The sequence below is a fragment of the Condylura cristata genome, unplaced genomic scaffold, assembly GCF_000260355.1.
Source record: "Condylura cristata isolate star-nosed mole 26May11 unplaced genomic scaffold, ConCri1.0 scaffold00013, whole genome shotgun sequence".
NCBI lineage: Eukaryota > Metazoa > Chordata > Mammalia > Eulipotyphla > Talpidae > Condylura > Condylura cristata.
This window is the reverse complement of record NW_004567114.1, coordinates 24,371,251-24,382,596: the sequence shown is the minus strand read 5'-3', so window position 1 is coordinate 24,382,596 and position 11,346 is coordinate 24,371,251. Positions and strand designations below refer to the sequence as shown.

The 11,346-nt window shown below is 50.6% G+C and overlaps 1 protein-coding gene across 2 annotated transcripts in view; it reads left to right on the top strand.

Annotated features, from left to right (window-relative positions):
* The window catches only part of SMOC1 (SPARC related modular calcium binding 1), a 138,590-nt gene that overhangs the window by 81,118 nt on the left and 46,126 nt on the right, over window positions 1–11,346 (top strand). For both annotated transcript variants that reach the window (XM_012724657.1, XM_012724656.1), the window contains exons 4-5: window positions 4,385–4,484; window positions 6,553–6,600. In XM_012724657.1, the coding sequence (XP_012580111.1) occupies window positions 4,385–4,484; window positions 6,553–6,600 (148 nt within the window). The remainder of the gene's footprint in view (window positions 1–4,384; window positions 4,485–6,552; window positions 6,601–11,346) is intronic.

Below are 11,346 nucleotides of genomic sequence, written 5' to 3'. Positions count from 1 at the left end.
AGTACACTGCTGAGGGGAGCAGCGGGCGGGTCAGGAGAGGTCTGCCGCGCCATGTGGTCACCTCCCGGGCAGGTGGGAATCGAACTCATGCAGAAGCGGCTTTAGATTCTCAGTGCTGTGCTTTAACCCGCTGTGCCACCACGGAGGGCCCACTAATTCTTTTAAAAGAACAAATTACTTTGCAAGGGAGCAAGGTAAAGCTGTAGCATTTTCCTCTTGCTCATGTATGTATAAACCATCTATATAAGTTCTGTAGAACTTACATCCTGTAGCTTTCTGCAAGAAGCCTTATCTTTTCCCACATTCCCCACACCCCCGCAGCCCTAAGAGTGATAGAGCTGTTGCTCTATGAAAACCAACCTCCCCCTTCTCCTCCCATCAAACTTTTTCAAACCTTTTGCTCACTTTAGACTGGCTGCCCCTTCCCCTGGGGCTGGTGAGAACAGAATGTACTTTCGTTTCCACCAGAGAGGCTGTCTGTGCCCTTTCTGAGTGTGCAGATAGGTTGCTGAAAAATCAGACAGTGGAAAAATAGCCAAGCTTCATTGGACACTCACCATAGGGGTTAACTGCTTTATTTACATTATCTAATTTAATCCCTCCAGCAACCAGGTGAGGTGGGTGTTATCATCGTTCCTTGGGGAAAAGAAGTGAGTAGACTCCGTCTTGGTTTGGGCTCCGTAGGTGGGAAGTGGTTAACTTAAATGGCGGCACTGGCTAGGTAAGGAAGGTGGGTGCAGGCTGTCTCCATGGCAACCTCTTTGTGTCTCCTTGTTGTGTTTCTTCAAGAATCCGTTGTGAAAACCCCCCAAGACACGTACTATCTCCCCCTGAGTGGAGACTCACGGGCTGATCCACAAAGGGTCCCTGCAGTGAGGGGACGTGATCTTAATCACATGCGTGTCCCTGAGCTGGAGACCCTGCTTGGACCCTCTTTGCCCTCTTTTGTTCACCGAAGCCCTCTCCTCTGTAGCCCACCTGAGGCAGGTGTGTCCATGTCTGTGTACCCCAGACCTCAGAGGAATCTACAATGGTTTCTCTCTTGAGTCCAGTTGTAAAACTCAAAAGGGCTTGGAAGTAACTTTTAGCCCGAGCATTTTGAAATCTGGAATCGGAGTCTATTTTGTGCAGCCTGATGGAGGGAAATGCTGAGGGCCCTGGGGAGCAAGGGGCTGTGGCCCGGCTGGGGTTGAAGGCAGTGTCCATGCGTAGGGGTCACAAAGGGCCCTCTCAGTGAGCATGCTGCCCTCGCCCTGCTGAGTGGCGGAAAGATTATATCCCTGACACAAAGCTCTGGGCTTATCTTCTTACTCGTGTTTAGCTCTGTCCCCAGTAGCCTTGGCTGGGATCCGCTTGACCAGAAGAGGGGACTTTCAGTCCAGGGTGGCCTCTTGGATCGTAGCACCTGGCCTTGGCAGACAGCATTGGGCTGGAGGCACAGTCTGGGGTTCTAGACCTGGGGGAGGGGGGGTGGAGTCCTCAGGGTAAGGAGAGGCCGGCCTTGTCTGAGGGAGTCCAGGGGCCTGGGTGTGAGTCAGCCCCAGGGACAGGTTCCCCAGAGTGATTATTGGCCAAGGAGGAGGAATGACTAGCCAGGCCCCGTTAAATGCTGGCACTGGTGAGGAATGTCTCTAGGAATGCTCCCCTACAAAGCCGGCAGAATCAGAGAGGCAAACTCCAAAGCCGTGTTTCCACCTGGGCCTCTGGGGCTTTTGGGGCGCTCGGGCCCAAGAGAAGGCCAGCCCGCCAGGTGTTTCTCACACCCTGTGAGCAGCCATCATCACAGCCACCCTGTATCCGGCCATCGCCCCACACCAGGCTCTGGCTCACGCTAGCTGTTTCCTTGCCAGAGCCCCCAGGCATGGCATTATTAGCTCCATTTTATAGATGGAGCTCCAGGAGCTAAGTAATGAACTTGCTTCGATCATTGCTGGACTCAAACCCAGGTCTGTCTGGGTTTCTTTCTGTTCCACCTTTAGACTTTTTCAGCATCAACACTGACTCAGCCCAGGGGCTGATTTTGAATGAGCTTTCTGGGGTAGCAGTCATGTCCATGGGGTTTATGGATTGTCTCCATGAGATGCGGGGTAGAATATGGCGGTAGGCCAAAGGCACTGAAAAATGCTCTCTGTGCCTGGACAGTCCAGGCACATGCCTTGCCTATCTACAGTCATACTGCCTAGGACAAGATGCTGTTCCTCTCCTTCTCTGATTTCTGCAAGTAGGTCCTCATTGAATTTATTTGGGGGAAAGCCATAGTGCTTGGTATGTACTCAAGAGCAGCAGCCTTTCTTTAACCTTTCTGCCTTATTTATTTTTTTAAAGATTTATTTATTTATGCATACAAGAAGTGGGATGTAGGCCAGAGATGCAAGGGAGTGAGAGCACTCACCAGAGACAGTGGGGAGCAGAACAGGCAGACCACTGCTGAGGGGAGCAGGTGAGACAGGAGGGCTGCTGCACCATGTGGGTCACCTCCCTGGCTGGGGATGGAGCTCGTGCTGATATCAGTGGCTGCTGATAGTTTTTTTTTTAGATTTATTTATTTGTACATACAGAACTGGGGTACAGGCCAGAGACTTAGGGGCAGTGAGAGACTTCACCAGAGACAGAGTGGGGAGCAGAACAGGCAGATCAACGAAGTATACTGCTGAGGGGAGCAGTGGGCGGGTCAGGAGAGGTCTGCCACGCCATGTGGTCTCCTCCGGGGCAGGCAGGAATCGAACTCATGCGGAAGTGGCTTTAGCTTCTCAGTGCAGTGCTTTAACCCGCTGCGCCACCAGGGAGGGCCGGCTGCTGATAGTTTAATAGTGCTGTGTCTTTAACCTCTGTGCCACCAAGGAGCCCTTCTTTCTGCCTTATTAATCATGCCTGAATTTCACCCAGGCGACCAGAGCTCTCTTGTATGCCCATCACAAGTTTGTATGCGATTACCAACTTTCCTCAACTCCAAGATGTCCTTGATCCCAAGAGCACACTCCCCTCCTCCCATCTTAATATCTTTGTGATTGACACACACCTTGCCATTGAGATCTACATTTAAGGTGGTGGGATTGTTTCCATTGCAGTTGCATTTTTAGAATTGATGAAGACTAAGAATTAAGGAAATAAAATAATCCGTGTATTTATTTAGTTGACCAAGTAGACTTCTGACATTATGCTAGACGCTTGGAGTATCCAATAACCAGTGTGGAGTCTTTAGGAAACTGAAAGGCTAGGAGAGACATGTACCTGAGAGATCAATAGTTATAGCTTGAGGGTTCAGAATTTTGGGGCACCGGTGTGTGGAGAGAGAAAGGAAGGAGGAAAAGGAGATAGTAAGTTTGGGACACATGGAGAGTTGAGATGAGAATGCAGGGAGTGTTAAGGGTGGGTCAGGGATGGCTAAGGCTGGTATTTCGACAGACTGAAGGGTTGGAGAGAACAGTGGCTTAGAATCATGAAAAGTGGCTGTGTCTGTCACCCTTCGTTGTGCTGGACTGAAGGGTGTGTGTGGAGCACACTGAGGCTGTGGGTGCACACTGAGGCTGCAGAGAGAGCCAGGTGGCAGAGTATGGAACACCTGAATGTTACACACACGAGGCTTCTCTCTATCCTGAGTCCAGTGGTGAATCATGGCATAGTCTGGAGTGGGAGACTGATGGCCCTGCTTGTGGCTAGAACCCTGTGCAGACAGCACAGGGAGAGGATGGTGGGAAGGGGTGGGCAGAGTGGCAGTTGTTGGGAGAGAAAGACAGGTCTTTCTGAAAGGAACAGAAGTCCTATTTCATCGAGTGTCCCCAGACAGGACCTGCTCATGGAGGCTGGAGGAAAAATCACACAGTGGTGCAGTGGGGCCTCCAGGGGCCTTTTTCTTACCTTACCCCATCACCTGCACCCTTGCTTCAGGAGCGCCACATGGCCAACATAAACAGAAAAGCTGGAGGGAGAAGATAAGCTTGTCACTTGCCTCTACTTTTAAAGAAGGAACCTATCAACGTGCAGTGGTGACATTCTAATGTGCCAGTTCACCAATCAGAGTTTTTTTTTTTTACAGTTGATGGGAGTGTGTGCCGGTGATTGGGGGGAAATGTACTGGTGAGAGGGAAAAACCCAGAAAGCACATTTAAGTATAATGTAAGCTCTGAAGTGCTAAAAACAATAAGAAGTATGTACATAAGTCATGGTGGTTGTGCAGGGGAGTCATATAGAACACACAGAATCATTGCTGTTGACTGACTGACTCCCTGCAAGAGACCCCCAGGGACAGAGAGAAGATGCTGGGAAGCCAGGGGTGGAAGGCGCTCACTGGCCATACTGGTCATGCTCTGAAAGAGGGAAGATGATATTGCTGCTGTGACCCAAGACTGACGATTCTCTCCCCCCTTCCCTCTTCCCTGAACAGGTGCAGTGCCACACTTACACAGGGTACTGCTGGTGTGTCACCCCAGATGGGAAGCCCATCAGTGGTTCTTCTGTGCAGAATAAAACTCCTGTATGTTCAGGTACCGTGGGGAGGGGCGGGAAGAGAGACAAGGGTTGGAGGGAGACCCCTTGGCTGGTCTCCTGCATCTTGTGGGGGAGCCTTTGAAAGACTGGTGGTAGTCTTGGGTGGTAGTTATGAACCCTCTTCCAGGTCAGGAGGATTTCATGTCTTCTCTATAGTCAGTTGAGTGATAGTATCAGTATATGCCTATGTGCACAGATTTATTTATTTTGAGTGTAGGTTCCTGGTTCAATTCTCTCCTTCCAACCTTGGGCTATAACCCCTAGAACAAACATGGCATAAAAGTTTCTAGCTTGTGTGGTCTGGTTGCTGGGAGTACTTTATAGAGATTGGTTTTGTGGAGTCTATCATCCAAGACTGTGATGGTCAATTAGTGATGTCTGTCCTTCATAATAGTGACCCTTAAATATGGCTGATCATCACCAGTGCTTGGGAAATTTGAAAAACCTGAGGTGTTGAGACTCCTTCTCATATTATGGTCCACTTGGTCTGAAGTGAGACCTGGAATCCACATGTTTAAGAAGCTTCTCAGATGGTTCTAATGATTAGATAAGTCAGGAAACTCCTGCTTCAGAGTGACGCACTGCACCACTCCATAGCAAAAAATTGAATCTCTTCTACTTTCAGCTTTATAAACAGAGAGAAATTTTGCCAACCCCAAGGAATTGTGAATTATGGGTTTTCATAAGTCTTACAGTCTCCATTTCCATGTAGATGGTAAAGGACTTGGGTAACATTCCTTTAATTCAACATGTGGTTCAGTCCTCATTCAAAAAATTCTATCCCACCCACCATTTACTTAATATTTCTCCGAATCTATGTAAAGAAGTTTTATTTTTTTAATTTATTTTGGATTTTTAAGTGCAAGCAAAATATAAAACATTCTTCTAAAGCCAGTGGGAAATTCCAAAGACTCGTAGTCCAACTTTTCTGTTTTTTTCTACCCTTTTCCCTTTCTCTTCTTCCTCTCTCTTTCAACAAAATTTTATTCCCTTTTCTATTGGCCCTTCTATATTAAGGGAAACGTTGGTAGGAAGGGAAGTCAGTTTCTACATTAGGAAACCAAGATTTGCAGGCCAACAAGGAAAGTTTACTTTATTTGTGGTTTACATGGAAACTGGAAACCTTAATTGGGTTTGTGTGGGGAGGGGCAGAAATAAGCTCTCCTTGCAGATGACCTGGAAAGTTTCATTTAAAGCAAACAAATGCACTAGGAGTAAGTCATGAGGGGGAATATAATTGAATTATCACAGAACTAGTCTATAGAAAAGGGGTGTCCTATAAATTAGGGAAATTTGGATTCTTTCTTTTCTTTTGCTGGTGGGAGTGCCACAGACGCCCTTTCATGGACCAGCTGGCCCTACCCTGCCTGCGTGGGGTTGGGTTTCACAGAGTGGACAGGTGTCATGGGGTTCGGGTGATCAGATAGGAACACAGAGCATCCCAACATAACAGGGCAAAGCTTTTGGCCCAATCCACCACTATCCTCTCCTGGAGGAACAGGCTCATCTAGAAAATTGTTTCCATGCTTCAGACTATTTTGGCCCATTCAGTACAATTGGGCCAACAATTTTCTACTTAATGCAGATGGAAAATTGCCGATTTCCTGCCATAACCAGCAAGGGATGTCAATCATTGCACTTGCAGTAACAGGGGATTCTTTTCTGTTGGTCCACTGATGGGAAATGGCTCAGAACATGGAGACAGTGGGAAGTAGAGGTAATGGAAGTAGAAGTGAGAGGCAGTTATTGGAATGGCATAGGGATGTAGAACTTTGTGAAATCGGCTCATGACTGTTGCTCATGACTGGAAGTCATGGTTCAACTCAATGGGTGCTGTGATATCAGTGCCATTGATGTTAAACAACCCCACTGGACTTGTATGTATGTATTCAGTTTGTATATAATGCTCTTAGATGTGTGTACTATTATGAATGCATGTGCATGTAGGTGTGTATATACAAATAGCTCCAGATGCACGTAACATCAGGCTGTGCCAACCCTTTGAAAGAAACCAACTGGGATGCTTCCTGAATGTCTGTGTTTTTGTCTCCTCTCATACCCAAGGTTCAGTCACCGACAAGCCCTTGAGCCAGAGTAACTCAGGCAGGAAAGGTGAGTAGAGTTTTATGCTTTATCCAAATGTTTGCTCTGAAAGCCAGCCCAAGCAGGAATTCTTAGGCAAGATGGAGAGAGCCTAGGGTGAAAGCTAGTGCCTTGCCTGCAGAAACTCTCCATTTTTAGTTAGTGTTTCTCCAAGAAGCACTGGAGGGGGTTAGGCTTGTATAGAGGTGGACACCAGAATTTTGGTGAGCAAGAGCAATCCACAGAACTGGTGGGGACCCCGCAATTCTTCCTTCCCTGTGGAGATCCATTGCTCAACTATGTGAGCTATGTGAGTGGCTAAGATGAATCAGAAATTGTGGTGACGGGAGGTGAGCAAGTCTGTGCTGGCTCTATTTTAGAAGCCCCTTTGAGCAGGTTTTTCCTCCTTGAGTTCTGAGCTATTGTTCCAGCACATCCAGATCTCTTCACTTACACGAAGGCTGGCTCCGTGGGCTTGCGACCTCTGCAGTGGTCTTGAAATACTTTTTTTTTTTTGCCTTTAAACTTGTATTTTGTAAGTGAAGTTCACGGGATGACAAGACCCGTGCAGGAGCAGACAAAGTCCATGTACACGTGTGTCCACTGCCCACTCCTGGGACCATCTATCAGTGTGGAAGACTCTAAGCTTTATTGTCTTTGTGGTGCCTGCATGGGTTTCTGAAGTGCACTTCAAATTTTGATTTTTCTTTACCCAGAACATTAAATCGCAAATTCAAAAGCATCATGACAAAGAGAGAGATTTTGAAATAGAGGGGAACACTTTATATGTTAGTGCCTTTGAATGTCCCCCCCCGACCACCACCACACACTTTTTGAACAAAGGACCTTGCATTTTCATGTCATGCTGAACCCTGCAAATTATGTAGGTCAGCCTCATAGTAATTGGTTCTAATTAAGGTCTTGTCTGAGTGGACCTGCCAAGATGAGGACTAGGCCTGGCCCCACTGGCTGTGACCCCCAGTGTGAAGACACTGAGAGCCACTGCCTCTCTGCTCCAGGACATACGCAGAGCATTGATCGCTTGGTAATTGTTATCAACTTGTGTGTGCAAGCACTCCAGAACCCCCGTTTTCGATTCTCCACTTAAACCCAGACAGGGGTCCCTGGCTGGGCTTGAGTATTATAAGATGAGGGAGACTGGCTCCCGGCCAGGACTTAGCTCTCCACAGGCAAGGAGGAGAATGGCAGAAGCTGGTCTTGGGGGCTGGACACTCAGCGGGAGCGTGGAGTCCACCTGGAGAGCGAGGGCCAGGTGTACAGGCTTGTCTTACACACAGCCCCAGGGAGCCCCAGGGAGCCCAAGGCCCTGCTCCTGGGGCTGTTCTCCAGGATGGAGAGAGGAGGCGAAGGCACACGGCCTGAATGCAGGAGGTGAGCGTCGGGAGCCCTGCTGCAGGCGCTCCAAGAAGACCTGCAAGTGGAGTGTGGCTCTGCTATGGCCCAGTCGCTAGGAACCTGGGCCCGTGGGCCAGCTGGACGGCTCCTTCCCGTGAGCAGGAATAAGTAAGTGGGGACTGGGAGCAGTCTTTCCAGGTCCGTTCCCAAACAGGGAGACATGGCCATGAGTGTGAGTTCTTCCTTGGTGGGAAAGGGGGACCGGGGCACACATGTTTCCTTCTGCAAAGACCTGGAGTTGTCAGCGCTGGGACAGTGTGTGTCTGCTCCAGTGGCCTGGGGCTGGAAGAGGAGCGCCTTCGGTCCTGCTCGCTGCACCGGCAGCCTTCAGGAACATCTCCGCTGGTCCTCGACATGAGGTCCTGGTGGGAGACAAGAGAATGGCAGTCGTGCAAAACTGACCACACAGAGGTTCCCCACCCAAGGAGAGCACGGTGCTGAATAAAGCGACCGCCAAGAAAGCGGCTGGCCGTGGGATGCGGTCGCTACACCGCGTGGACAGCTGCACCCCACCCGAGGGGCTCTGCATTAAGAAACGAGCTGTGGTCCCTCTCTTGCTCTCTTGACTCCATCTGGAAGAGGGGGGCTTGATTTCCTCAAGGATGGGGCCGAAATGGGGAAGGGAGAGACTAAAGCCTCCTCTCTGAGACAAGTTCCCAGCTCTTCGCGCTCCTTCCCCAGATGGGCTCCCCTCTCCCAGATGGTTCTACAGAGGCTCCTCTTTGGTGAGAGGCCAGAGGTGCTGGTGCCAGGACTCACGTGCCAGGAGTCTTGACCTCTGTGGGTGGCTGCTCTTTCCCTGTACTTGGAAGGTCAGGATCGGGGCTCAGCCTTGTTTCTTTGTCTGCCTGGGCAGTGCAGTGCGCAGCAGGTTCAGGCCACCTGTAGGAAGGGCCACCTGAAGTCACACCTGTCCAGGAAGCTGGGGTTTGAATGGGAGCAGGGTGTGAGAGGGCATTTGTAATATCCTGTGTCGGTCTGCTGAGGTCCCTCTTTCAGCTGCCACTTAAGAATGGAATGTGCTCCGGAGGGCAGCAGGTGGGAAGACACAAAGCCTCCTTGTCTGAGCTTGTGCCACACGTGGGGTCTCCTAGAAGACATCTTTCTGGAGCCAGCGCCCGCGGCCCTGTGCACAGAGCCGTGCTGGGCCGCCAGAGCCCCTGGGCAGCAGGGTGAGGGCTGTGGCTAGGAGGAGGGGAGGCCCGAGGTCCGGTGTTGTGAGGGGCAGGGTCTGCGCACCCAGCACTTGCTTTCCCCACCCTCTGGCCTTTTGGAACGCGTTCTGCCGACGGGGCTTGGAGGGATCGGTTCTCACTGCCTGGAAAGAATGAAAAGGCCCATTGTGAGATGGAGACTCTGGTTGCCAGCCAGGAGTCGGCCCTCCAAGGAGAGGCGGAGAAAGTCAGGGCGGGAGGGGGCTGGAGAGGAGGCTGGAGAGATAGTGGAGAAAGGGAGGGGGAGAGGCGGGAGGTGGCAGGTCACAGCCGCTGGGTCTCAGATGGAGGCCTGGGCCGCTGCTCCTGGATCCACAGGTGTGGGCCCGAGGGGAGAAGTGGGGGGGGGGGGAGGGAGGCGCTGTTATCTTACCCAGATGCCCGTGCTCTGAGGGGAGGAGGGTCAGAACTTCAGACTATTCACTTAATCCCTTGGAATGTCCTTCCCTCGCTCTGTTCTTCGGGCCCCTGTGTTTAACGGACCCTTTATGGGCACATGTGTGGTAATTAACACGTGCAGTGTGGGTCCCGGGCCATGTGTTTGAGTTTCAAATATCCATTGATCTGGGGTTCTCCCATCCTGCCTGCCCCTCCTCTTCTGCTCTGGCCCCAGCCCTTGAAAAAAGATGGAAGGGGTGTGTGTGTGTTTGGGAGTGGGAGGGACGCACATGTATTTTATTGATTTTATGCAGGAATAGCAGAAGAGAGGAGAGGGCCCCCGGCGGCCCCTTAATCTCCCGACAATCTGCTGCTAGAGCAGTCGGAGTCTGCAGAAGTTGACACGGGATGCAGCCTTGGTGTCACTGAGTAGTCTGAAGGAAGCTGACAGTTGGGAGATTTTTACCTGCATCACTTTTCCTGACCAACCAAGACGAGCGTTTTCCCGAGCAGCCTCTTGTTAGGGTCTTAATGTGAGTAGATGGGAATATTTGCAGAGCATCCAAGCTAACGGGACACGAAGTGAGGTGTCAGAGGGGTTAGCCATGCATGGGGGTGTGAGTGACTACATGCGAGAAGGGTTAGGGGACACTTGTGAAGTGGTTTCTGTGAGTGCTCTTCTGGGCACTCAGGACCTTCGAGTTGTGGTGGTGAGCCTCCAAAGTGGCCAGAGTTTATGGTCATCAGAAGTTTTTTGGCGTTTGCTGTTTTCCCTGCTTGTAAGAGTTAGCCATTTCCTTACTTGTGGGAGTTAGCCATTTAAGGAAAGAGAAAAACAAAAACATTAGCACACCCGCTGATACTCTCTATGGGCTTCTGTATCTGTCAAGCCTGTCTTGGAGGGCGCGGAACTTCCCAAACTTACCAGACTTTAATTTCAAGGACTTTTTTTTTTAAGTGCCTCACTGAATGATCCAAGGAGAATGAGTCACATTTTATTCTCCAATAGAGTCCCTCTCTGTGTCTCTATTTTTAGAATTGCCCATGGAGTCTGGTCTACAGGTTCATGCCAATCCAGAGACCTTGTCGTTCAAATGACAGGGCAAACAGCTGAGGGACCATCTTCGTGCAGGGTGAGGGGTGCAGGCAGCCTCAGCCTTCTCGGGGATCCGAACACCTGGAGGAGGTGTCCTCCTTTGCCCGAGCCTGGCTGCTGTGTGCAAGCTGGCTGCCTTGGGGCTTCTACACATGGAGGTCAATCTGCTCACTTGCCTTTGACTCTACCCAGCTGCCTCTGTTTTTTCTTCTCCAGCACTGAGGGGAGGTTGGATCAGTAGCTGGTCTCTTGAATTTGCCAGAAGAGAGCAAAAATCTATTGTTTATCTACCAGTCTGGGCAGAATTTGAATGGAGATGGCAGCTGATGACATCTGTGGGTTGGCCCCTGGTCACATTGGATGTCCTTGTAGAGACGCTTCCTTCTGGATCCCATGCTCCAGGAAACGGACCTGTGCCCTGGCAGCTCAGAGCCCATGAGGAAGGGCACTGTGTGTGTGTGTGTGTGTGTGTGTGTGTGCTGCTTCCTGGTGCCCCAGCCCTCCCCGACCAAACCCAGCCTCTCAGCAAGTCAGCGTTGCAGGAAGGGCATGCATGAGTGTGCTGGCGTGTGCCTTCATGCTCACGCTCTCTTCTTCCCATAGGAGCTGCTCCCCGGCATGGCTACTCTTAGCCTCTATTCAAGGGTTACTGAAAGAAAGTTCATGCGCGGT